Source organism: Phoenix dactylifera, chromosome 1 (genome assembly GCF_009389715.1).
Source record: "Phoenix dactylifera cultivar Barhee BC4 chromosome 1, palm_55x_up_171113_PBpolish2nd_filt_p, whole genome shotgun sequence".
In the NCBI taxonomy this organism is placed as follows: Eukaryota; Viridiplantae; Streptophyta; class Magnoliopsida; order Arecales; family Arecaceae; genus Phoenix; species Phoenix dactylifera.
This window is the reverse complement of record NC_052392.1, coordinates 39,170,316-39,198,310: the sequence shown is the minus strand read 5'-3', so window position 1 is coordinate 39,198,310 and position 27,995 is coordinate 39,170,316. Positions and strand designations below refer to the sequence as shown.

The 27,995-nt window shown below is 38.0% G+C and overlaps 2 protein-coding genes across 5 annotated transcripts in view; both read left to right on the top strand.

Moving 5' to 3' along the window:
• Positions 1–223: 223 nt before the first annotated feature.
• On the top strand, positions 224–12,843 carry LOC103706091 (PHD finger protein ALFIN-LIKE 5-like). 2 transcript variants are annotated; one of them, XM_008790088.4, is made up of 5 exons: positions 224–690; positions 820–852; positions 1,638–1,866; positions 12,036–12,171; positions 12,283–12,843. In XM_008790088.4, the coding sequence occupies exons 1-5, from the start codon at positions 591–593 to the stop codon at positions 12,553–12,555; spliced, it is 771 nt and encodes a 256-aa protein (XP_008788310.1). In that variant the 5' UTR covers positions 224–590; the 3' UTR covers positions 12,556–12,843. The 2 variants fall into 2 exon arrangements, with proteins under 2 accessions (XP_008788310.1, XP_008788309.1); XM_008790087.4 differs by having other exon boundaries at positions 12,280–12,843.
• A 2,992-nt stretch (positions 12,844–15,835) lies between these two features.
• LOC103706092 (squamous cell carcinoma antigen recognized by T-cells 3) overlaps positions 15,836–27,995 on the top strand; it is a 32,354-nt gene continuing 20,194 nt past the window's right edge. Inside the window, exons 1-8 of one of the 3 annotated variants that reach the window (XM_008790091.4) lie at positions 15,836–16,345; positions 16,988–17,121; positions 20,959–21,016; positions 21,110–21,325; positions 21,447–21,719; positions 25,727–25,861; positions 25,942–26,067; positions 26,803–26,847. In XM_008790091.4, coding sequence (XP_008788313.2) covers positions 16,076–16,345; positions 16,988–17,121; positions 20,959–21,016; positions 21,110–21,325; positions 21,447–21,719; positions 25,727–25,861; positions 25,942–26,067; positions 26,803–26,847 — 1,257 coding nt within the window. In that variant the 5' untranslated portion in view covers positions 15,836–16,075. Of the gene's footprint in view, positions 16,346–16,987; positions 17,122–18,119; positions 18,291–20,958; positions 21,017–21,109; positions 21,326–21,446; positions 21,720–25,726; positions 25,862–25,941; positions 26,068–26,802; positions 26,848–27,995 lie in introns of those variants that run through there. The other 2 variants (XM_008790093.3, XM_008790092.3) reach the window with 2 other exon arrangements.

Genomic DNA, 27,995 nt, shown 5'->3' with positions numbered 1-27,995 from the left:
CAATCATGCCAAAAAAAAGAAAAAAAAGAAAATCATGCCACAAAATACTTTCTCATGTGCCATTCACGTGCCCTATCCAAATGGGATGGGACCATGGAGGGGAAAAAAATTGATAGGCGTGCCACTTCTGTTTGACCGGGACATAGAAGTCATTTTCCGAAAGTAAAAGGTCACGGTTTTAAGGCAGGTAAGATGACCGCACATTCCCCGACGCCGCCAGTACGCCACCACGAGGAGGTAAAAGCCGGAAAACGAAAAAGAAGAACGAATAAGAGCCCTCCTCAACCAAATAAAAACCCACAAAACCCCTCCATCTCTCGCTACCTTCCCTCCATTCATCCCCCTCTTTCTCTCTCCCCTTCGCTCGCTTCTTTTGTTCTTCCTCTCATCGAGCTGGGATTTGAACTCTTTCGCCCCCCAAAAGCTCTCGAAAACCCTAATCTATCGACGGAGATTGGGAACCCTAATTTATTGCTCGGTCGCTCTCTGAAGTCTGATCTGGTGTTCTGCGATTCCAGGGGGAAATCCCTTCTCGCTTCCGCCATTGGAGCTCGCGAGGTCCGCCGGCCTGGTCTGCTGTCGCGTGGGAAATGGAGGGGGGTGCGGGGGCGTACAATTCTCGCACGGCGGAGGAGGTCTTCAGGGATTTCAGAGGCCGGCGAGCCGGCATGATCAAAGCTCTCACCACCGGTCTCTTCCGCTCTCCCTTTTTCCCACTCTTGAGCTCGTTTTTTTAAGCTTTTGAGGTATTTTTTCCGTTTTGGTTTGTCTGTGGGTTTCTGAAAAGAAAGTTTTTTTTCTTTGTTGCTGGTGTTGCAGAGGTTGAAAAGTTCTACCAGCTTTGTGATCCCGGTGAGTCATCCCTTTCTTTGTTCGATCCGGTGGTGTTAGGGTTCCGCCATTTATGGTTTTGTTGTTTGATTCGGCCCGTTGGTGGTATTAGAACATTTCCACCTCCTTTAACTGGTCCTCTTTTGATTTCTTTGTTTTCTCAGATGATCCGATGCTGAAAGATGAAATTTTGTTGTTTTCGTCCCTTTAGATGCTACGTGATTTTGTGAAAGCTATGGATAATATTTCATGTGTTTCGTCAAATCAAATGTAGCTGTTTGGGACTGAAATATTTCTTTTTTCTTCCTCAGTCTTTATACTGAATGCCTTTGCATTTCCGGAGATCATGGATGGAGTTTTGAGTGGGAAAGAAGGTTGCTTTAAGGCAATGCCTTATATCATGGATAGAGATTGTTGGTTATGGTTTGTGATATTTGATTAAATCGCCTTTCTTGTGATTGATAACCGAATAACTACCACTATTGTTGAAGCTCATTGTTTGAGTTTGTACGAAATTTAAAATGTAGGCAGGTCATAATTTGTTCCTCCAATTTATGTGTAATGACCTTTTTAAGAAAACATTACCTCTGCTGTTTACTGAGCAGCAATTCTTTCTGGGAAGCACTCAATGGCTATTTAATGCATTTTCTGTAATTACAATTTGTGCAATTCAATCAACTACATATTTCTCCGCAGAGTTTTGAAAGCTATGTGATTTATGTCATTGGAGAAGCCTCTACTCTATCAGCAGTTTGAGTCTTACTTATTGAGAATGTTCCATACTGAACATTTGATTGCATTGGCAGAAAAGGAGAACTTGTGTCTTTATGGACTTCCCAATGAGACCTGGGAAGTAAATTTGCCTGCTGAGGAAGTACCTCCAGAGCTTCCTGAGCCAGCATTAGGAATTAATTTTGCCAGGGATGGGATGGACGAAAAGGATTGGCTGTCACTAGTTGCAGTTCACAGTGATGCATGGTTGTTGGCTGTTGCATTCTATTTTGGGGCTCGCTTTGGGTTTGACAAGGAGTCCAGGTAAAATTTTCTTTTGAATGGAGACTATGACATTACCAAAAATTGATGTCTTAGTGATGCTTGGTCCTGTTCCTTGTGCTTAAGAGCAGGACTTCTTATATAATTACCTTTTGGGCTCGTTTGGTTCGCGGAAAACATTTTTCCTTCTAGGAATATGATTTATGGGAAGCAGATTCCTAGGAAGAGGATGTCTGGGAAAGTACTATTGGCATGTTTGGTTGATCATGGAAAAATGACAGATTTTCAGAGTGTTTATGTTTGGTTGACTATCCACTTTCCTAGAAAAGTTATGTGTAATTTCTATTATACCCTTAATAAAATTAGGTCTTTAATGCCTTTTTAATGTTGAAGGGCCTTTTTGGAAAAAAATAAAAATGGAGTGATTCCTGGCTCATGGAAAAGTAACTTTTCCATGTTTCTCATGGGAAAGACTTTCCTATGAAATGTGGGAATCATATTCCCATGAGAATACAACTTTTTCATTTTTCTCCTTTGAAAACTCTAACCAAACAAGAGGCATCTCATTACTTTTCCGTTGACCACACTTTCGCCCCTTCTTTTTCCGCGAACCAAACGAGCCCTTTCTGTTATTGATGCAATTATGATCATCATTCAAATACTTTTCTACCGGGAAAAGTATGTCATCATGCAACTTCTCTTTATTTCTATTTATCATCAGCAATTGATTTATATATGTAAAGATAATAAGGTAAGGTGCTCTTGTTATTCATGACATTGAGAACTTTTGGATTTGTCAAGCATGTGGTTGTGTTGTTAGTGCTTGCTTTTGTTCATGGATTGGTGGTTGAAAGAATTACATCTCTTCAACACAGTTATGATCTTATTTTCTTGATTAGTGATTTTGGACTTTTGATTATCCTTTTAAAATTTATAAGGTGTTATGCATTTTTTTAATCTAAAAAAAGTGTGATGCATGCAAAGTTGCATAACACAGCTTTGGGCACATATATGCGGCTTGACATACTATGACCTATTAAACATTTGAAAAATGGTATATATGTATTATTACATGATAATATTATGTATTTTTTTTTCTATCAGCAGTATCTTGTCTTGGCTGATTGAGAAGGTATAAGGTAGCACAATTGCTCAAACTGTGAGACTGATTTGATGCAAGTATCTTTCCACTAATTTGTACTGATATTGTTGGCAATGTAAAATGCAAGGTGGCATCTCATTGCTCTTCTGCATCTGATGTAGGTCATAGCATGTCAAAAATTATAGTTTAGCCTTTCTTTTGATTTTTTTCCTTTCTAATGGATTTTTATATATACGTATATACTCACTTCATCTTGGGTATCATAAAAGAATGTGACGGGACATTGAAATCAACCATCCACATTGTTGATCATGAATGTCCAAAATTTCAGGTATTTTGGATATTAAATGGCTTTTTCTGATGATTATTGAGTAAAAAGAATTAAGTAATAAAACTCAAAATTTATCTGGAATGGTAGCTCCTAAAAATCTAGTTTATTTGATTTTCGCTTCATGTGTTTTAAGATATGCAGAACTAGATGAACAATGTTGATCCAACGACTTGGATGGTGTACCATATGTTACTGGCATAGGATACATCCAAGTTACTTATGCATGGTAACATTGAAAGCATCCTGATCTTTGTATATAACATCAGTTACTTCTGTCAAATAGTAGGCCAAAGTGAGGTTGGACAATCATTTGAAGCAATTATATTGGCAGTCCCCATAATACATACTAGATGTCTTTACAGATTTGATGCATTGAGGATGCTATCTCACTTAGAGTTTTGGGCTCACTAACAACTTGATTGCAAGCTTATTCTAACCACAACTCAAGAATGCGGGTCTTTTGAAAGTCTTTTTGTAGCTGATACTTAACCTATTAGTTTTTTTCTTCTCATTGTTACCATGGCATGTCATTTTCAGGTGCAATTCTATGTGTTCACTTGTATTTTTTGCTTCTAGGAATTGGATATACTATCACATTGACCTTTCCCACATTGCTTGCAAAATTTTAAACTCCATCTTAGTCCTCATTTTTGAAAGGTAGAAAAGTTATAGAATTGCACTAATGTGAATTTTAGTTATCTAAGAAAAATCTTTATGGCTTGATCTGTCAGAATGTAAAGAAGTTAAAAAGGACTGTTCTCCTTGAACAAGTCGTAGTTTCTACATGACCCTTGTAATTCTTGCATTGCCAAATGACCTACCAATTTGTAATGTTCAGCTTGTAACTAAAGGTTATTTTTCTCTTTCAATGATCCCCTTAGAAGATTATGATTGGAAGTTATGTTAAATAAATCGGATGAGCATTAATTGCTTCACATAATTGTCGATTTGTTAATTCTTATCATGACCTCTTTTGTCACAAGATCTGCTCCTTTGTGCTTGTATCCTCTCATTACTTACTGAAAACTGTATCTCCTTCCATGGCAAAGCAGAACCTTATCCTTGCCTAACATCAGGTCAAAAAGAGAATTATTTATTATTTTATCCTCTTGCTCTTTTAGGCTTGTTGCTTCTTCTGTCTTTCATCTCTCTCTCCCTAATCATGAAGGTCAGAGAAGTCTTTTGCTTGCCAAAAATGGCAAGGGATGCTTCATCTATAGAGGACATTCAATTGGGGAATAACCATGCTAAGTCTTTTTTCTCTTTTGAACCTTGAGTTTGTAATTGCATTGTATTGAGTTCCTAGTTGTACTCTCTCTCTCTCTTAAGGAGAATTCTCCTTTCAGTATTTGACATAATACGACTATTGTTAAACTCATCACTAAGTGTAGATAGTTTAATATTACTGGAAACAAATGCTTAAGTGTTCTAATAGTGATCTGACACGTTTGTTGTTTTTTTTCAAACACTATTTCTTGGTAATATACTAAGGTATTCCATAGAGAATGAAGCTTGCCCTTGAAAATCCTAATATGTCCAAGTAATTTTGTGAAGGTTGTCTTGGAGATGAAGACTATACCCGAAATAAAATTAATGGTTTTTGGATTTGAATGTTGCAAATGTATTGTGCTCTCAGGTGGGGACCATGTGCTGAATGATCCCATTTTTATGGGACCTACTCACAGGATGGGTACAAATTAGGCTGAGGAACTACTTTCTTCTAAGTACACTAAAGAATGTGAACAGTGCCATGTTTACAAACAGGACGTATAATAGGCTTGTTTGTTGAAAAGGCTTGGATGCTTATGACTTTACAGATTGGTGGATTTATGATCACACATGTGAACCATAGTCGTTCTTTATTATCTGCTCATAAACAAACTCATCTATTTTTGGCTTGTGGCTTCTATTCTGAGATTTAGTTTCTTTATTTTTTGATTTTTTTGGCTAAACTTTGAATCATACGTCATGGACTGTTTGGTTATATGCACATACCTGGCGATTCTTAGTTGCCTTAGCACAAATTTTTCCTTAGATTTTTTGAAACAAAGTTATTAGTTGTGTTCGTCTTTTCAGCTAGTTATCATAATCTCGCCGCTTGTTTTGAGTAAGTAAGGTTTTAAGAAATGAGACACAGAAATCTGTGCCCAAGAACTTGATAGTTGGAAGTTGTCCTCTTGACATTACATTGTGCATGAAAACTTTGTAGAATAGGAAATCATATATTTTCCACAACCTACTGTTAGGCTGTTGATTTGGCACTAAGTCCACATATTAGCTAACCTTAGTTGGATTTTTTGGACCACATTTGTCATGTTTGCCCATTATATTTCATTTGCTCTCTGAAGTCATGGCTATAATTAAATTCTTAAACCTATTTTTTTTGAAATTTAATTGTTGGTTTTAGTTTTTAAATTGATATTACAAAATCGATACTTATGGCATACTTTTCTTCGCTATTTGTTGTAAATATTTGTTAGGAAGAAAAATTTTGATCTTCATTATATGGTTGAATATAATAAGGTATAAAATCAGGAAGTTTACTTTAGCACTTTGATATGGTTGCTATTTGTTGGGTTTAGTAACATGACAAGATGGGCTAGCATGTAGCCTTTGCAGGACGTACGGTAAAGAAGTCTCTTTTTCTTCCAGGGTGGCTAACAAGATTTTTTTCTTGCATACAGTAAATAAGCCTTTCTTTCCGTACTCTTTATCTTTCTCTTCTCTGTTATTCATGTGGACTCCAAACTATAGTTCTCACATAAGAATGCTACTGTTACTAATACTCTGTTCTTTTTATTGTCTTTAGTTGATTAGATCAAATCATTATGTAATGCAGTTAAGCATGGTAAACAACCAAGTTTGATTTTTCTCCTTCCAATATTAAACTCTTAGTTTTCGTCTATGCTTCAGCGAATTTTTGAACTCAAATATTAAGGTTCTGCCATTGCTAGAATTGGTTGGATTTGTTTTTTTTTTTTTAAAATCGTTATGGGTTGCTTGTTTCACTTAAAACAGTGTTGGTTGGATGAATTTGATGTGGTTTATAGAAACATCTGAAACAATTTTTCAGTGATTGGGTCACTTTTGTTTCTTTCACTTGAAGTAACAAAATGTTTTTATGAAGCAAATTGTTTTGGGGGAAATTTGTAAACCATGATTCTTTCTTTATTGGTTGCATATCTGTTACTTAATCTCGCATACTTAGTCTGTTAGTTGCTAAAAAATTCGTAAACCAAAGGGCCATGTTTTCATAAACATGGCTATACGTGTATGGGATAACTGTATTGGTTGTTTTTTTTAGAATATAGTTGACATAAAAAATATCAACATTTAAGGATATGCTCTTATTACCAATTCCATTACTTGACAAAGGAGGAATTTAATGTTTATAGATCTTACATGTTGTTAATGTCCTTGGCATTAGTATTTGTTGGTGTTCAAAGTTGGGAATGACTTTGCTATAGGTAGGTTTGGGTCAAGTGACATCGAGGTTTTAAATTCTGGTTGATCCTGATTCAAATTTGACTCTTTACTTGTTTCCTTTAATTTTGGCTGTCTTGATTTTGTTCGACTGAAACTGACAGATTCCAGTCTGGTTTCAGGTGTTTCAGCTAATTTTACCCAAAAATTATGCAAAAAATTTTAAGCATTATTATAACATTTATTATGATGTTGGGATGGTTTCATTAGTTATTTAAGTATATAGTCTGTATTGTCAATTTTGGGCGGTCTTTCTTTCTTTCTTGAGTTAAAGAGGGAATATTTGCTCATGGATTGCAATTGATGATCAGTATTTGCTTTAAATGAAGCATCAATTCTGGCGAATTCAAGAAAACTGGAATCATTTTAGTAACTTATGTCAAGAAATCCAAAAGAGAGGTAACATTTTGTGGATTTAAAAGACCCTTGTTTGGGGTTTCTGGAAGATAATTTAAGGAGGAGCAGGAGAGGTCTATTTAGTAGAAAGTGTGCCTCAAATACTCTATTTGCAAGATTTGAACTTGGATTTGGTAGATACTAGCTTAAGTCTTATAAGCATTTAGATTATATTTATCGGAGTAAAGTATTATTATTATTAGGTCATTAGTTAAATTTTGTTACTTAGTATGATGTTAATCAATTTATCAACAAGTACTAAACTTTGCCCGCCCCGCCCTCCCCACTTTTTTCTTTTTCTTTTTTGGTTTCTTTTTTTTTTTTTGGGGGGGGGGGGAGTGGAGGTCGGAGGCTGCAAGTGGAGGCATCTATGGGCTAGGAGGTTAGCAGTTGCCTGTTTGCTGCCTATAGTCTTTTAGAACATTGATACAAAGTGTTCGTGCAATGTGATGTTCTTTCATCAAGTTGTTAAGAGAGGACCATTTGCAACAAAATTATTGTTGTTGAAGGAAAACAGTTTGAGGCATACAAGTATGGGGAAAAAAAATCTATACTGTTGTCCATGTTTTGACATGAGTATGGAGCTGCGTTGATCCAACCTCAAATACTCCGTCTTGAGATACATTAGCAAAGATTAAGGAGCTGTGGTGCAGTTCTGGTGCTTGGAAAGGAGTTGATGAATGAAGCAGGAGGTTCAGGGAGCAATGCTTGAAATGGAGGGAGATGGTGTGAAAAAGTTGATGGACATGTGTGGGTTTTGTTTATAAAATTGATTTGAACGGGATCATCTCTAGCACCCAACTTAGTAAACTTCAGCTGCTATGCATCTAACCATTAAAAACACAGAGAGGGAAACAAAGAAAAGTTGATGTCAATGTTATGCGTGGGACTTAAGAAGTTATTGTTCCTGACTGGACTAATGCATTATCTTTTCTTTCGGCTACAATGTCCCAATTGATAATAGAAACCTTTTAAACAAATATCTCTGGTAGGAATCTGTCAGATAAATATAAAATTGATCTTTAAGTGAGATCCAAATTAGTTCAAGGTATGTAGAGTCAGTTTGGTATCAATAATGAACATTATGGAGTCTTTTATAGTGGTAAAATAAATAGCCGTGTAACAAAAATGCCCATTTAAAGGTGTTATCCAAAAAGAAATCTTGTTTAGATTTCTTTTTTCCCAGGGGACAGTGGGGGAGGCAGCGAGCAATAAAAGATGACTTTGTATAGAAAAATTAAGCTCGCATATTATAAATTCTATGCAAGTGGCACAATTGTCAACCCTCTTCCCTCGATGCTATTAGTGATGAGATGCTTGTTTGATACACCATTTCATTTGATCATGGAGTGGAACTTAGTTTGTAATTAGTAAATTCACATCATTTTAGTCAATGTATTCCTCTTTGTATCTTGATGTTAGAGTTGTTATACTTATATTACTTACCTAAAGTATAACTTGGTGGCACTTTTTTTCTGTTACTTTTGCTACTACAATAGCTTTTCTTTTTTAATTGTGCTTGGTCTCTCATCTCCTTGCAACTCTATGCTTTTGAGTGTGCAAATGGTGATCAACAAGTTGTTTCCAAATTTGTTGATGGAAGTCTTGTAGGTGAGGTGGGAGGATGCATGATGACCATAGCATAATTTATAGTTTATATAATTGTTTGCTACAAGTTTGGAAGAAAATAATGTACGAGAGCTAAGCATTGGACCGATTAGAATACCAAATGTGGTATATAAAGCTATCTGAGTTAATAAAGATACGATAAATCCTATATAATGGAAGATGAATTATTGAGGTGATATCAAAATAAATAGAGAGACGAATTGCATCAATTTCCATGGAAGTAGATTTAAGAGCCACACTGTGAAGCAAGGTATGCTGAACCGACCGGAACCGATCGGTTCAGCCTGTACTGAATTGGTGCCGACAGGCATCAGTACGGTACAACATATAAATTCGGTTCTATACTTGAACCGGTGCGAACCGGTACCCTGCGCATGAATGCGTAGTTTTTTTTTCTCGTGGATGCGACGCATGCAGTTTTTTTTTTGCGTCTGCGCGTCGCATCCCTGCGTGCGTCAATCGGTACTGTACTAGTACCGGTGCCTACTGGTACGTCGGTATGGTCGGTCTGACAAACCTTGCTGTGAAGGAACTAGTAAAAATGATAACACCATGTTGCATAAAAATGATTCGATCTAATTTGACTTTGCACCAAGAAGGTAAGTTGGGTGGTTGCTATTTTTTTTTCTTGGTCATTGATGGAAAGAGTTATGAAAAGGATGAACGTACACATTGTTTTTAATTAATTTTTTAAAAAATGACAAAATACTACAATAAGCTGGTTTGTTGGTTCTAAAGGAAGAAACCAATCCAAATTTATGTTGATATCATTAAGGGCATAGGAAGGAACACTTTCTGAGAACTAGCATTTGGTGTGATGAGGTGAGGGAGGTTTTTAAGCATGGTGAATCCATGGTTGATAAACTGTTTGCAGTTAATCGAAGAGATGTGCCATTTGTATATTTTCTGCAAATGTATAGTGTCAGTTTAAAACCTAATAGGAGCGAGTGTGAAATTTAAAATGGTGAAGGAAAACTCTGTAGGATAATGGTCAATTTAATCATGCAAACCAAAATTCGGCATGTGGGATGTAATTTAGTGGCAATGAAGTCAAAAGAAGGCTTATGTTATGGCCCAAAAATACCTCAATGTTATATTTTGCTATCAAGATTTATTATATGAAACAATGGAGATTTAGAAGCAAATATCTTTCACATGTTTAGATCGATGAAAGGGTGGTGGGTAATACTTATAGGGTGTTCTGCAATTACTTTATACGGTAGAGATTAAAGGGAATTTTCTTTTTGATAGTGGAAAAGCCTTAAAGTTGGGTGCATGTCAATTCTAAATATGATCTAGACTCACCGGATGAGGCTGTTGAGTGGATACTTTGGTCTAACAAAAAAAAGTGCTGGTAGGATGGGAGGACCTACAAAAATCTCAAATCTCAATGACGTTTGCGAGAAAAGTTCTTAAAGCAGATGTTGTTGACAAAGGTCCTCTAGTAGGATTGGTTTTAGAAAAAGGACTGTTAAACCAGAACCACATAATTATGATGATGCTTTTTGTTATGGTTATGCTTACTGTACTTGGTTGCAATTCATGTCACTTTTTTCTGTTCAATTGCAATGAAAAGCCACCTTAACCTTTCATTGATGCTGTTATAGGATTCAAAATTATCTAATGATTTAGCAGCAAACACTTGTAGAGTAATTCTTGTTTGATAAAAAGGGAGGAATGATCCAGCTGATGGAATTGCCCAGGTCCAAATACTTGAGGAAACACTAACTAGTTTTGAACTTGGAGCGTCCTCCATACAGAATGAGGGAACAGGGGTGCAGTTACTGCATTATCAAAACACAGTTGATTATGTGGAATACGTGAAACAAACTTCTCTGAATACATACATATTTGATTGTTAGAAAACTATTAAAATCTGAAAGCACATGATACACATGGATAAGTAGCTTTTGTGGAAAGCACTAGGGGCAAAATTTGCGCCCAGAGACTAATCGTTTGAAGCATTTTGAATGTCTTGACGCTGATAATTGTTAAACATATTGTGGACCTAACTGCATAAAGATGCTCAATAATTTCCCAGGATTATTCCTTGCCTGTCTTAAGTAATAATATGCATGAACCAATCTATGTTTTCTGAGTAAGATAGTGTTTGTTGGGCTTTTGGAGAGGCCGTTGGAGTTTGTAGGTCACTTGGCTATGTCATGAAGATTAACTATTATAAATTGCAAAGGTGACTTGCTTGATAATACTGCAAAGAAAAAGAACAAATTGCACAGTTAATATTTGCGATGGTGTCTAGTTTTATGTTTCTTACTATAATGATGCAAAATGTTCTATACCTGGGACAAAATCTATACTAATGTGATCTCCTTCCTTGTGTCTACAAAATGGTTCTGGGAATGGCTGGCGTGCAAGGACCTAGTTTGCAAGGGACTTGCAGACAAAGCTATTATTTTGACCTATTTTATGCATCTACACTGGAGGATCATAGTTCAGTACAAATGAGTCAAGTTCAACAATTAGATATACAACCATCATTAATTCTTGCATATTTAATTCTCGTGTTATTTGGGTAGCTTAATTTTTCTCCTTGTCTAATTTTCTCCTATTTTATGGATCTATATCATGAGGTTTAATGCTCGATCAGTGGATCAGAGACTAGGTTAATTTTATATATGGAAACTTGTTTGATTCTGTGTTTTTCCTTTAAAATGATAACAGACATGCTTGTACACTTGTAGTAAATTCTGAGCATGGTGTTTTCCCCATTTCTTTTTTTTTTTCTGTTTTCCTTTTTTTCTTTTTGGTTGTTTTTTTTTTTTTTGGGGGGGGGGGGGAGTGCAGGGGAGGGGGTTTGGGTGTGTGTTGTCTAGACTGCTTATTTCTAAACAACACCTATTTATGGATGAAACTGCTAATATATAGCTGAATGATGATCAAGCTTGAAAGCTGCTCGTGCCTTCTATTCTATATTCTTGTTTTTGTGCACTTCAGCTTTCAAATCTGACGATTTTTACCTTTGCACAAATATCTGTCCTATGTTGTGGTTGTATTTACAGTTATTACGTTGTATTTACTTTCCCTGTTTAATTGGTTTCCAATTTTATTGGAAGTCTCCGAAGAGATACTTTCCCTGTTTAATTGGTAGACTGCTGAATATATCTTCTGTCATTACTCATGCATATGATATTCCAGTTTGCAGCCTTCCCAGAGGAATCACTTTTCTTTATTGAAATTTTAACCGTTTTGACTTCCTAGATGAAAAATGTTCATGCCTGACATGGTTTACTTTGTGGAATAACCGTACAGGAGGCGACTTTTCAACATGATCAATAATCTCCCCACCATATATGAGGTTGTGACTGGAACTGCAAAGAAGCAATCAAAAGAAAAAACCCCTAACAGCAGTAGCAAGAGCAACAAATCAAGCTCAAAGATGGTCATGGTAGTATATATGAGTTCCTTACATTGCATCTCTTGTTTTCTTCTTTCTCATTAGAGAACTCAAGCCGAATTTTTGCTGCCCTCGCTGTCTTATCTTCTCTCTTCCCAGCAGTCACGGCAGGCAGAGTCAAAGGCCTCCAAGATGCCTCTCCCGAAAGAGGATGAAGAGAGTGGAGAAGAGGATGAGGATGAGGATGAGGAGGAGCATGGAAACACTTTGTGTGGTGCATGTGGGGACAACTATGCAAATGATGAATTCTGGATATGCTGCGACGTTTGCGAGCGATGGTTCCATGGGAAGTGCGTCAGGATCACACCTGCTAGGGCTGAGCACATCAAGCAGTACAAATGCCCAGGATGCAGCAACAAAAGGGCTAGAGCATGAAAAGCATAGACAAGCGTTATTGCAGATGTATTAGAATAGGAAAACCATTTTGGGATGCAACAGTCAATGGACCTGCACGCCCAAGTCAGGCTTTCAGGTTTTAGACGTAGTTTAATTAATTTCACATTCAGTATGTTACTGTTAATTACTGGTGTCTCTTTGGGTAAGAATTCATTTGTCATGAGTGATATCTTATGTGCTAAACTAAATTGCTAGAAGAAACAGAATTAGGTGTGAGTTGTGGCAGTGAACCTTTACAATTAATATTTCTCCTTTTCTTTTCACGCATTTGATTGCACTAGATGTATCAATTAGTCTCTTTTTCTTCTGCTTATTTCTTGGCTCATTGCATACCGATCTCAATCATGTTTGCAATCCAGCTATTTGATTTCAGTGCTTTTCTGTGCGGCAGATCTGAGTACCAACGCCATTGTGGTTAATGTTTTGCCAAATACCTTGCAATTTTAGAAGCGTGTTTGATCTATCTATCATGATGGAGTAACGTTTTATGGTTCAACTTTTCTTCTCTCCTTTTATGGAGAGCGATTCAAGAATCCTGAATTCCTGATGATTTTGGTTGTGGAAAGAAGTATGCTTTCTTGTCACTCTCAAATCTGAAGGTTGGAGATTTGATTGAATGATTGCACTGCTATATGGAAGCACTCAACACCAGAACGATAGAAATGATGAGTAATCTCTGCTTGACAACGGCTATATATGAGATTTAAAGGATGTCAAGAAAGATTGGTCCCTACCAACTCGCCTTCTGCAGGGCCAAAGATCGGTCCCTACCAACTTCTTCCGCAGAGGCATTGACACCTCTTTAGCGGATCCTGGGCAATGTTTGACAGTCTTTTCTAGACTGCTGTTGTCGCATTTTGACGCACGGCAAAGAGTTTTTGCATGCTTAGTGGTTTTATATACGCGTAGTATGAATATATCTAATAAAATTAAAAAACAAAATATCACTCAACACGGTTAAAACATCTAAAGTGTTGGTTCATAGAACTCCTTTAGAATGTTCTGCTACAAACAAGGTAATTTAGTCCGCCGCACTGTTTACTTTACAGTAGATATGCCTGGCCATCTAGAACACATACTCCTTCACACGCTTCTGGATGTCAAGCAGGAGCAGGTGGGCAACACCGAGCACAGTCTAACTGCAATTCTAGCCAATCGCCATTGCTAAGTCCCTCTTGATTATCAGGCGGTCAGTCCTCAAAATCTGCCTCACATAGGTGATCCCTACCGAGGCCACCCTCAGCTCGATCCTCGGGACTGAGGTATCGAAGATCGGCGACCCATCTACTACAATTAGTCTAGAATTTGAACCCCGAATCACAAAGCCCGTACTGGCTCTGCTGCCGTCATCCATCACATTAGCATTGAAGTTGATGAGGAAACTTGGGCGTGGGGGCTTCTAGGTGATATAAACTACTTGGGTTGTTGCATGAGCAGAAGGGGAGTCCTATATATCTCAAGCTATCTTAGTCTCACAGGTAGTGGAGAGAGAAGTGATCACAATGGCCTGCACCATCACCCTCTCCAAAACAAATCTTGTCGCACGTGTCTCTCCCTCGAAGATGTGGGTGTTTCTGGTTAGCCAGATGTGGTAGGTAATATAAGCAGCCCTGATACCTCATAGCATGGACGACTCGCTATTAGAGCTCTCCCGAAGGAACTCTAGGAAGGTTCGAGAGGGAGTTGTCGACCAAAAGAAAGATGGGGAGAGATTGACGTGGCTCCATATATGCGCCCCCTCTAGTACTGAAATAAAGCATGATCCACTGACTCCTCCATATTGCAAAAAGGGCAGATCGGGGGATGCTTAAACTCCAACCGCTTAGCACATCCCTTGTGGGCAAGCGACCCCCGACCACCTTCCAGATGAAGAGGCCGACCCTAGGGTGGATCCTCAACCTTCAAATCCAAGTGCCATCTAGCCTCCAGGTAGGCCGCCCCTAGCCAAGCCATAGAGGTCCCTCGCCCTCACCTTTGGGTTGTAGGAGGATCATCAAACTTGCACGTCAGAGCAGTCATGAGTTGGGATCAAAAGGGAGAAAATCAACTCCACCAATGTCCCTCTGAAAAGCTAGGTAACCATCTCGTTGTTCAACCTCCTGTCCCCATGGTAGAAAAGATTTCGGACGCGTAAGCCTGCTGCAGCCTCCGAACTAATCGTAGTAGGCCATCGGCTCAAGAGGAGGTCCACTACCCACACATCCTCTATCACATCCCCGGATCAACCGTCCCAGTCAGTCATCTAATGCTGGCCATCACCTCCGAGGCATGGGAGCAAATCGCCTTCCACAAGTAGGAGAATTTTCGGCTAGCTAAGATCTCAGCACCATAGGTCCATAGGCTATATTTGGTCCTCATCATAGAGCTCCAAAGGCACTCTAGCTTGAGGATGAATCTTGTAGCATGTTTGGCTAGCATCACGTCACTTTTTGAGGGGCTGAATGCCTAGGCCCCTGTCGCGGAGAGGCTGGCAGATAGTGTCCCACACCACCAAATGCACCCCTCTCCCACCAATGTGCGACCTCCACAAGAATCTTCTAAATATCTGCTCCAGCTTGAAGAGTAGGGCTTTTAGCAAGACAGTGTTAGACAAGAGGTTAAGTGGCATAGAGCTAAGAACCGACCTAATCAAAGTCACCCTACCCATCATAGACAGAGCTTTGTATTGCCACCCCTCCAGTCGGTCTCGAATCGCTCTATTCCATGAACTTAGTATTTCGGAGCTTCCACTCGGTAATAGGCATGCCAAGATAGCTTCAAAGTCTGTTGTGTTCGTCGATCCCTCAAGAATCATCGATGGCACGCTTGATTTGAGGCTTGGGCTTTGGGCTGAAAAGGATAGGCTAGCAGATTTGTGGAGGTTCATATTTTGGGCCGCCCGCCTCCGGTGCCGATAAAATGTAGTGCCCATCGAACCCTTGAGTCACTTCGCTGGGGGCCTCATCCTTGAATGGATGTGACTCGTGGCTTTCGCGTCCCCTCGACAGCCATGTCTCTAGAACCCAACGGCTGAAACGGATTTGGGGAGCCATCTTATTTGTTCCAGAACCGGCGTCGGCTGGTTCGGACAACCGTGCACAAATCAGAAGGCCGAAACCGACGGCCCTGATTCAAGACGGTTCCCATGATTTACCTGTTCTTTTTCCTTAATTCACAGCCAACTTACCCCTCCTATAATTGACAGGCGAATGTGTAGCTTATTCTCCGGTCTATTGATCTGGATTTCGTTACCCTCGTCGCCGTCTTCCTTCTATTAACAACAGCAACTATTCCTATCTTGGGTTTTAAGCTCTCCGCTTCTCTTATTCCCTTTCTCCTCCCGTTCTTTTCTTCTGCTCCTCGTCGTTGGGTTTAAGTAAAAGCACTCTTTTGGGGCATTTTCTCTCCTTAAAAAGAACGCCTTCTTTTTCACCCTTCCTATCGCCTGTTCTTTGTAAAAGATTTCGCCGAAAAAGCTCTGTTTTTCTTGGGTCCGATCATTAGGCGGAAGGGGGTAGAGATGCCGGTGGACGAGGCGGCGGCGGAAGCGCCTCTTCTCGTAGCCATGGAAGAAGACCGAGCGGAAGCCGGAGAGGCGGCAAAAGAGGAAACCCTAGAGGAAGAATCCGCCGGCGGGGCCGGAGATGGAGGCGCAGCCGCCTTCGAGGACAAGAACCCTAGCTCCTCCTCCGACTCCGAGTCCGATGACGAAGCGGCGGAGGGCCTTCAGATCGAAACACTAGAGACCGCGCTCGCCCAGAATCCCATGAACTACGAAGCTCACGTCCAGGTACTCCTTCCACACCTTCTTCTCCATCGTGCTCGTTTTGGAGAAGTTAACCTCTGCTCTCTCTTCTACCCTTCACTGTTAGGGTTCTTGGGGGGTTCTTTAACTTGTAGATGGAACGAGCTCCCAGATGGGCGTGTTATGCTCGTTTTGGGGAATTTGAGCTCTGTTCTCTCTTCCATCTTTACACTGTTAGGATACTTGGGTGCATCTTTTGAGATTTATAATGTATTGGAGGGTCTGTAAGCTTCTTGGGTGGATTTGCTGAGAAAACATAACTGGGAGGGTTTGTTTGGGAGCAGAATTCATCGATTGTTGCATGTAGGTAGACGTTCTTGTAGTCAGTTTGAAACAATATTACTTAAATCAGTTACTTAATTTGAAAATTAATTGCTCAGAAACAATATTGCTTGGAGGTTGTTCTTGTAGTCAGTTTAATGGGATACAATATGCAGGCCTTTTGAAAAGGCAAGTTGTTAAGTAACTAGTTTAGATGAACAAGCTTTGTCTAACAAAGGATCAGGAACCCTCTAGTTGAACCACTTACAAATGCATCCAGAAACACATGCTCACTGGCATGTGTTCATGCATGCATTTTTTGTGTTATTGAATTTATAGTCATTTTGCTTTCCTTCTTTTTGGCAGTATATTCAATGCTTGAGGAAATCTGGACATGTTGAGAAGCTAAGACAAGCAAGGTATGCAATGAATGAGCGCTTTCCTCTAAGCCCGAAAATGTGGCAAGAGTGGACGAAAGATGAGATTTCATTATCTGCAGGGTATGTGTCTATGTTTGTTTAATTTAAATGCGCGAAGCAGTAATTTCCTGTTCTTGTGTCATTGTTGAATATCGCTACTTGTCATCAGTATATGTTTTTATGTGGATATGGTTCATGTAAATAATCTACATTCTCACACGTGCATACATGGTCATGCACAGTTAAATAAATTTACCTAGTCTGTGACAATAACAGTGTCAGAGTCTCAGAGATCATATTCATTATGAAATATTTGATCACTTGATTCAGATCTGAGATGTTCTTTATAGTTAACATGTTTCTTATTGTGCAAGATGGATCATAACAGTCATTTACGGATTTACCCATCTAGATCTTTTATTAGAAATCAATATTTGGCTTTCATGTCTGAAGTATATAATTCATTGTTTATGTTTGGTATGTTTGGTTCTGGTAAGGCTGTTCCTGTGTTTGTCCACGTCTTTCTACTTTAAGTAATCGTGCACTGTCTCTCTCTATTTTTTTTTTCTCCTCCTTGCCATGATACATAGCAAGTCTTCTGATTTTGCCACTACTTGATGAAAACTTGGACATCACCTGGACAGCTTTTAAGGAGTTTAATGGTCTTGGTTGATTAAAAAATGAATCGATTGTCATAAATTTCTTCATCTACAACTAAAAATTAAACAAGAAAATAATATGATTAGAATACTTCAATAAGTAATTATTAAAAATATATTATATGCTATGATGTAGAGATCTTTTTGATCTCTTAACATATTCATTTACTAAAACAATTCTGTATACTTTGTGGAGGAAGATTATGTAGGAAGATAATGTTGAAATATCAGGTTTCCTCTCTATTTATGTGTGATATCATTATCTGTATAATGTAACATTTGCCTAAGAAGGAAAAAATCTCTTATTATTTTTATTCTTGCATTAAGAGTTAGAATATCTTGATCAATGCTTGCTTACTTTATGCATCATAGTTAGTGTGAATATCATATTTTATGTTCCACACATTTGTATGGTGTTAGGATTTAGGAAGAGAATGGAAAGACCTAAGTTAACCTTGGCAGTGGGGAGAAAGCTTGAAATAACAGCTGGAGTGGTCCTAAATAAGAGTGCTTGGCGAATGCGAACTTATAGAGCCCGTGCTAGATAGTTGGGGCAAGGCATGATGGTTGTTGTTTTGGTCATGGACTAAGGTACATTTTATGCTGTTTGATATGCTTTTATATGAATGGTGTGTCTCACTTTCAGTTGTGTTTAAGTTATGACGATTGACACTTAGAAACATCTTTATCACCTTAGCAATGTATTATCTAGAAAATTCTTTTGATAAAATTTGTTGATATGAGCCATATGTAAGTTTTACTTATTCAAAACCTATCAATCCCTAGTTGTAAAGCCAATTTAACCTACGGTAAGGTTTATTTGATTACAAGAAGAAAATGTTAAAAAAAAACTAAAGAAAAGAACCTTTTGCTTCCTCAGCATTTGGCAAACAGGCTTCTTTCCGTTTCCTCAGTTGACATGAACTTAGGGACCTCTAGCTAATGAGAAAAAGAGATATTCATTTATTACCAATGCAAGCATGGACTAGCAGATTAATGACATTCATTCTCTTGCAAAATTTAGATATGTGGTTATGTTTCAGTGGCTTAGTCAATATTTGCCTGTTTAACAGATTCATGTCAGTGGCTGCTGAGAATTTATGTTAGTGTGCTACAACTTTCAAGTTATTGGGTATCCTTAAGCAAATATTTCACTATGCTAGTGTAGTTTCTTCTTCGTGCTTACCAAGTCTATGTAATTGGCAAATCAAGGAGTCAGCTAGGGTGAATCAGGTTACAAGTAGAACCAACCAGGCAATCCTTATATTTATCATGATCAATGATGTCCATTTGACCTTATAGGTAATTCAGTGCTGCTTGCTTAACTCTAGAAGTGTTTGCTCGGCCCAAGTGTGGGTCAAACTGTCATCTTTTTTCTGTGATCCTTTCACTTCTTACCTCATTAAGGTGGCCATGACACCATATAGTGGGAAATTTTTCTTATTTTCTTTTAGATTTAGTGAGGTAGCAGTCATTTGTGGATTATTTGGGTGTAAAGTTCCACCAAATTAACACAGCACCTGGAAAATGAATTCTGTAAAGGTTCCATTGCTTTCTTTTCATAAAACTGTTATAAGAAAGTCAGAAAATATGAAGAATGAGTTTGATGGAGAGTAGGACCAGTCTTGTTTTCTCATAGAACCTATAAGTACTCCTCAACATCACCTTTTTGGCTTTTTCCCGGTGCATAGAAGCAACCAAATAGCCCTTTGTTGTCATGTTTATTTGGTGGGCGCCATGGTCATCAGAACTATTGTGAAACTTTTGCCTTGGGGAAAGCTTGCATAAGTTTGATAACATCGGGTAATTTCATTGTCACCATCAACTTGCACTCCTGTTTGATTGCAAGAACTGAGGAGGTGCAGGCTGAGATGGTTACTTGTTATTCTTTCACTGCCAGCCTCAAAAAATGCTATTTTCATCCTGGTGTTCTGACGACAACCTTATGTTTGAGATGGCATTGCTTTTCTACATTCTTGGTGTCCAAAAAAAGCTTGGAATTGTTATTGTGGTGGGTTGGCTTCATGGGGGTTTCACATAGCACTTGAGAGGTTCTCATTACTTTGTTTTACTTTTTTGGAACGTGGTTATCATCCAGATTGGTATTTATCTTTATAGTTAAAAAGAAGTAAATTACATATAGTTAAAAAGAAGTAAATTACACTTTTTTATTAAAAATGCCCATGGAAGAGGGAGAAAAAATTGGCAAGGTTAGAAATATCTGATGGTCAACTGATTCTTCTAGCTCTTGTTAGAATTACTAATATGGATTATTCTTTCAACATGATCATAATTCTTCTAGCTCTTGTTAGACAGCCATTGACTTGCTCAACTGATTCTTGTTGCTTTCATTATGAATGGGTGCTCAACTGATTCTTGTTGCTTTCATTATTAATGTGCCAACAAGGAATATGGAATGTTATAGCCATATTTATTGCTGCTTTCATTTCATGCAGATGCTCCCCCATGTTGCTTAGTACACTAATCTTTCTTGCATAGCTGTTCTAATTATCTTGCTGAAATCTCATCTACTCATATGTTTTCATTTTCTATTATAGTGTTGGTCACCTGCAGTCATGCAACACCCTGGAGCTGTTATTTTTCATATGTGCTATGATTCTACTGAATATATTCTCATATATCCTATAAAATAATCAATTCATTGAAGTATTGTATGCAATTTATGTTGACTAAATGATCCCCCCTATTCACATGAGTCATACGTTTATCCATGCTTTTCATTTGAATATCATGATTTTTAATTAATCACAAAAATTGGAAACAATAGTTGCTGTGCTTACAGTTCTATGGCTTCTCTTAGATCTTTGAATTCCCAGCAATATTAATAAGCACAACATACAAATGTCAGCTGGCAGTCCTCATTCCTTCTCTCTTCCTGTGACATGAGCACCCATGTGAAGGCTCTTTGGCAGTCTGTCACATTCTCTCTGTGTGTGTGTGTCTGTGAGGGAAAGAGAGGGTGAACCCACGTGGCATTGCTGAGAGAACGAAGGAAAAAGTGAATACATGTTTTTTTCTAAGTAATGAAGTGTTCAAACTTCATTTTTTTTCTGTTGAATTTGACAAAATATCTTGTTCTTGTAAGCCTACTTGCTTCAAATGATATAGCTCTTTTAATATTTTCTCAATTTATAGCACTGTTTTCTCACATGCCTATGTATATTGTTGTGGATCTGCATATATCTTAATACCTTTTCCCTGAAGAGAAATTTGTTTTTTTTTTTTTTGGGTCCTGTAGTTTGGAAGCACTCACTGAAATTGAGAAGCTGTATGACCGAGGCGTGCAGGAATATTTGGTACGTTTCAATTACCACACAGAACATGGAAAATTTTGTTTAGTAGTCTAGAAGAATACATGGTGATTGGTTTTGGTTAACTCTTAAATGCAGTCTGTCCCTTTGTGGTTAGATTACATTAATTTTTTTCAAGAACATGATCCATCAGTGTCTCACTGCTCACCAGCTGGTATCTTAAAGATGAGAAATTTATTTGAGCGTGCTCTTACTGCTGCTGGGTTACATATTGTCGAAGGCAATAAAATTTGGGAAGCATTTAGAGAATTTGAGCAAGCTATCCTTCTAACAATTGACGATAATGACAATGAGGTCTGAGTCAATGCACTTTGAACTTCGGCTTCTATGTTATTGATATGTTATATTAGAGAAACTGAGCATTATATTCCCTTCACATGCCCTTCATTTCTGTCTATTTTCTTCTTTTTTTCAGGAAAAAGCAAAACAAGTTCAGCGAATACGTGCTTTATTCCATCGCCAATTATCTGTTCCTTTGGTTGATTTAAGATCAACACTTATGGATTGCAAGCTTTGGGAGGGCGAACAAGGGAATGTCAATGACATTGACTCTGATTTTGATGGGATTCCCACAAATGTGATCACTTCCTATCAAAAAGCTATTGAAATGTACAATGCTCGTAAACAGTATGAAGACCAATTGTCTGATACTGACGCATCTGATGCTGATAAACTTCAACAGTTTATGGTATTGTAACGCTCTGTATAATATCGCAATAAACTGCACTTTTTTTTATATTGCACTATTTCTTTCTTTTTTTCTTCTCACAATTTGTTGTTTACATTTATAAAGTGGCTTCTATTTTCTTCTATTTCTGATATTGTTTTGTGCACTTCCTTTGGTATTCTGGATATGCAGATAACTTTTATCTACCATATAATTGAATTTGACCTTGATAATATCACCTGCCTTTGTGCGCCATTTATTTAGATGTTCCTTATCAGGGACCAGTGATAATATAATATTTAAAGGAAAGTGAAGGGGTGTATAAGCTGGCATTTATATCAGGGTTTTAAGCTGGCATTTATTTAAAGGTAAATAAACAGGTCAAATACAGCTCTCTCTGCCAAGGAATTAATGCAATCTACAAAAGGTTCCTGCTGAACTTCATGCCTTAACTAGTTTTCTTAATTTTGCTATTAGTTCAATGTCGTGCAAACCAGCCATAGTCAGCTGCCTTACATCATAACAGACCCTGCTTTTTCTTCTTACTGCAGAATTCTATGATTCTCCCATTTTCATGGCCTCTAACACTGATTGTAGGATCAAGTGCTGAATCTTTTGACTTATATTTCCTGATTTCACAGCTCTTCTGTTAGTTAGGGATTTGGCTGCAATAGTTTAAATAAAGGTACTTGCTCACCATAAAATGTTGTCTCTACCAACTCAAAGTACATAAAAATGTGTGTATCTCTTATTAAGTAAAACTCTTTTTGGGCTCTGCAGAATAAAGGAAAGCCAGAAGTTTTACAGTGTTTATACCTTCTATGAGGGCTAAGCTATCTAACACCAATTGATTCTATGCTGACAGAGCAATACCTTGAACTTCTTATCCTCTAAGGGGTGGCAAAAGCTGATCTGACCCTTATTGCTTTGGATTTGTGTCAGTGGGTTTTTTGGTTCTGGATTATGTCAGGTTCAGACAATTTGACTTTAATTTTACATGGGAAGGGATAAGTTGGAGCACTTGTGCCAGTTTGGTTCATGAGGTTGGATTGGAGCGGGTTATTTGGGTCAAGCTGAATTTATAGAGCTTTTACTTTTGGTTTCCATCACTTGTTATCGAGCAGTTATTTCTCCTTGGAAACATTGAACTATCGTAATTTGTGTTTGGTGCTTCAGGTCAACATGGGTTGGGACTGTTGGGTTAAGAAGTAGAGTAGGATGTGGTTAGTGTTAGGTCATGCTGGATATTGACCTTTGGAAGGTTTGGGTTGAGGAGTCCCAACCCAATGCTTTGGTTGCAATTATTTTTCAAATTTGACCCTATCTGAATGCAGCCTGGTCTGAACATTGCCACATGTATGTCTAGTCAGGTTATATACATGATCAAAGTATCAACTGGAAAGTATGAATTTGTATTATTTCCCTCATCAGTGGTTGCGTTAAGGCTATAGTTAGTGTTTCCTTTCTTCTTTGTCTTTATATATTGTTTTATGTGCTTTTTTCTACAGTAATAGTGTCTATCAATTAAGAGAGCCTAATAAATATGTGAGAGGAGCCCATAAGTGAGATGATTGGCAAATCAGTTTTTGTTATGGTGTCCAAAATAGGAGGGCCAAGTTTTGCTGGTTATGGTAATGGTTATTGTCATATTCACTTAAATTTTTAACTGGTATCTGTCGACTGCTAACTTTTGTCTACTTGAATGAAACCTGACTATCAGAATGAGTCTCGTTGTATCTTCTGTTTTCTTTGTTACTAGCATGGGTCAAAAAGCAACGATAATCACAAAACAACTTACAGGCATGTGAAAAGACATCCAACAACAATTTCTGCTGGAGGAATAGCGCAGTTAATTTGTCGTTCTGCTGAACTTTTACATCCTTCAAAAGATGAGCTTAACTTTGTTCATGTGCTGCATGCTAACCACTTTGTTTTATCCAATGATACATGCAATAATAATTCATATATCATTTCCTTTAGTTCATTCGAAAACCATTCAGATATTCATCTAGTTAGTCCTTAAACTTGCTGATAGAGGAAACCAAATTGTTCAGAAAATCTGATGGACTTGCATGTTTCATGGAATTATTCACTGGGAAAGATCAACTACACAGCATGGATTTAAGCATTCTTGCATTTGGAGTAAGATGAAAGAGGTGACGGTCCAAAGAAGCCCTAGGATTTGATGGTGGAATACAAAAGTCGATAGAAGATTTTTCTTTTGAAGAATGACGAATAAAGAATAGAACAATGGATCATAGAAATGGCAGAAGTGAGATGTGCACCAGATGGCAATTTATAATAGAAGGGTTTCTAGGTTGGTGCTTGGCTGGCATGAGAACATGTGGTTCCCTTAAGGGAATTTGATGGTGAAATGACAAGGTGTAGAAATATTCGAGAAAACATGAATATGCTTTTAAAAAACTCTAAGAAGGTAAATTCCAAAATTTGAGAGTTATAAAGTTGTTACAAGAGGCTATATAGGTATGATGGAGCTAAGTAGGATGTTATTTGGCAATCGGTATAGTAGACTAGGCATAAAGAGGGAGAAAGAGATACATATATATACTAGGAATATGAGGCAAGCAAGATTTTATTAGGTAAGCTCATATGATGGATGAAGAGATTGTTACCCGAGTTATTGATAAGAACATGACTTGGTGTTGAAATTTTGGAAGCTTCTATTTTGAAGAAAAGGAGATTCATGGCTAGAAAAGTGCTGTTGTTCTAATTACAAAGCAAATAATGGTAAACTAGGATGAGGAACCTATCAGCAAACCAATGTGTTTTCATTCTATGTAGGTGGGCTGTTGGAGGAAAATTCTTGCTCAAGCTATTTGCGAGAAGATATAGATTAAAAATATGGGGACATAAAACACACATATATACTTTATTATTACTTCAAGAGAAAGTGTCAAGACTCAACAGAGTACTTTTAGAGGTTGTTCGGTTTACTTCACAGAAGGATGTATCTCAAACTGAAACTAGTTTGCTAATGTTTTTCCGACATGCGTGATGTTTTTTCATGGACTCTTGGGTTGCATCATGGATTTCCTAAGCTTGTATTCTTGTGTTTGAGAATAATTGTTTATGAAGAAGTCCTGTGTGGTATGTTAAATCGTTAATGAAGATGATGTAGTTTCGCTTAATTAGTTTAGGAGTTGATTAATGCTGCAGAGTTAAACTTTTGAGAAGGGGTTGAAAATCAGTTGACCACAATGGATAATTTGGATTTCAAACTAGTTTGCTAATGTTTTTGACATGCACAATGAAATTTTCATGAACTGTTGGGTTGCTTGAAGGATTTCCTAAGCTCTCGTATTCTTATGTTTGACATTAGGTCCTTATGAGGAAGTTCTGCATGCTATGTTACATTGTTAATGTTGATGATGCAGTTTCAGTTGATTAGGTTAGAAGTTGGTTAATGCTGCATCAGGTTACATCACTCTTCTTCTTGTTCTTTGTGTTTTTTATTATAAGGAGCAGAGGAATTCATACTATTCGGGTAACATGCAAAAGACACGTAATGGCAGCTATGCAATTGATATATAATAACAGACTTAATGGGATAATGTTACATAAATGTTGCAATTAAACCAGCTTTTCTTATGCATCATGGAAGCAAGATCATAAGATAAGATCAGCAAAGATGCTGATTCTGGTTTGGATGTAAAATTAGGAACTAATAGATGAAAATTGGTTGAACCAGAAGATGTCATATAAGGTCCTAGAGTACACATTTAGATGGATATGTTAAAAAATAGCTAGAGCTGGTGAAAAGAGGGACACTAGCGTATGTTTAAGGCACAAAGAATTCGGTTATTTCAGCTTACACCTCTTTTTCAACTATTCAGTGATCTGCTGAGTTGCTGGCACATGATCTCTGTGCATGTAGTGATGTTTCGTTGATATATAATTTAACTATCTTGCAGCATTCTTCTTTTTTTTAAGTCTCTGCATGGAAATGCTTTATTAGTACCTTCTTAGTTGTTTGTAAGCTGGAATTCATGTGATCATTTTTAGAACAGAACTACCTAAAGTTTGAGGAGTCTTCTGGTGACCCTGCTCGTGTTCAAATTCTCTATGAACGTGCTGTTGCAGAATTTCCTATATCAAGTGATCTGTGGCTGGCATATACCACCTATTTGGACAGAACCTTGAAGGTTTTCTAATCAACCTGCCTTGAGTTAGATTAGATATTGGTATATTTTACATTGAAACAAAAGAGTATCTTTTCTTGCAGGTTCCTAATGTTCTCAAAAGTGTTTATTCTAGAGCCACAAGAAACTGCACATGGGTTGGTGAACTTTGGGTCCGCTATTTGCTTTCTTTGGAACGTATTCATGCTTCTGAGGAAGAGCTCAGTGCAGTAAGTTTCATTCTTTTGCAATTTTTTGCATTTTATTAGAATATGTTGATTGATTGAAAATTTGGGTTTAGTATTTTCTTGAGGATAGAAGCAGTCACTTTTTATTGATGAGTTCTTTTACTAACGATAGATGAACAGATTTTATTAGTTTGCAGTTTTGTTACCTACAATTGTGATTGCTCATCTTTTGAACTCGCTGCTCATCTTTCTCTATCATCAGTATACTATTTTATCAGTTAAATGCAGTGATTTGTTCAGTTAAAACTGATGAATCAGCTCATGTTTTTATGGGAGGCTTGAATATTGAGGCATAAAATCTTTTTCTACACGGACAAACTTGTACTATAATTTTTTGGTTTTTCATTATGCTTATTGCATGATTGATTTTAAAAGTGGATCTAGCGGTTGTTCTAATAGTTAGCAAGTAATGGTGTTGAATTCACATGACTGCTAAGCTACTTCAAATCATGTTGTGCTCTGTTTGAATGAAATTAGTTTTTTGAGCAAAAGTAATTGCATAATCCTTACCACTAGAAAGACCATTTTAGCCAACAATGGTATTTAGCCACAGAATATGATCTGACGGAATACAGAGAGGGTTGTGCTTGTGAATTCCGATTCCATGAAAGTGCTACATTGGGAAATTGTGCAAAATGTTGTTGGATTTGAAGTTATAATTATCATGTTTGTCTTTAACAAGAAAAGTTGCATTTTTACAATTTATTTTTATTTCAGGTCTTTGAGCAGTCTCTGCAAAATGCATTCCCAAGCTTCAAAGAGGTAATGTAAAATTGAAGGCTTTGGCTCTCTCTTATAGCACTTTGACATACTAACTTGTGGATGCAAAATCAAACATTAATCTTTATCTGTCCAGAAACTATCTGCCAGTATCAAGGACATCACATTTATTGTAGATAAGTAAAAAGGATATTGCGGTGTGTCATGTTTTATATTAGTCAGGGTTTGCCTAACCGATATCGCGGGGCATACTAGCCAGCGACTGGTTCGGTACGACACGGTCTTGTACTGTGCTGATCCAACACGTATTGGACTAGGGAGAGGGAGAGGGCGCAAGGGACAGGGAGGAGGGTGAGAGGGGCCCACGACGAGGGCTAGAGAGAGAAGGATGAGGAATGAAGAGGGATGGAGGGAGGGAGGGAGGGAGGGAGAAGGGGGTCAACGATCACTGCCAAAGGAGGGGGGGGGGAGGGAGGAGAGAGATAGAGGGGATTTGGGGGGGGGGGTGGGTGGGGAGGGAGGAGAGAGATAGAGGATTGGGGGGGGGGATTTACCTAGTTAGCGGCAATTGGTGTCAAAAGAGAGTAGCGGAGCTAGGGCATGATCGGTCTTCAAGCTGAGGTTGAGCATGAGAAGGAATGAAGGATTCTGTGGAATCTTCATCGGCAGTGATCAACATCGAAAGGGAGAGAGAGCGGCTGATATAGGGCAAAATTGGTCTTTCTTCGAGCTGAGGCTGAGCGCGAGAAGGAATGGTGAACTTTATGGAGTCTTCGAGAGAAGTCGTCGGGGGAGGTGGATAGTTTATAGGCTGAATCAACCAGCATGGCCAAACCATCCCGGGACGGCGTCAGTTTGGTTCAATATGGGCCAAACAGCCTGGTTCGGGTCGGTTTGGCATTCCATACTAGTAGTTATTGTAATTATAACGGATATCAGCTAATGAAACCATAACAACCAAGAACATGCCATATTTTGCTAATGAAACCATAATCATGATCAAGAAGTTGCCCCATATATGAGCATTGGCTTTTTGATTTCTATTCAGAAATTTGGTTTTATGTAGGACTGTCATATCTATTACTGATTTGTCATTTTTCCTGAGATGATTTGTTTGCTAACTAGAGTGGTACATGTGGCGTTAACTTAGGGAGGTGGAGTAACTATTTTATACCAACAGAGATTGCAGA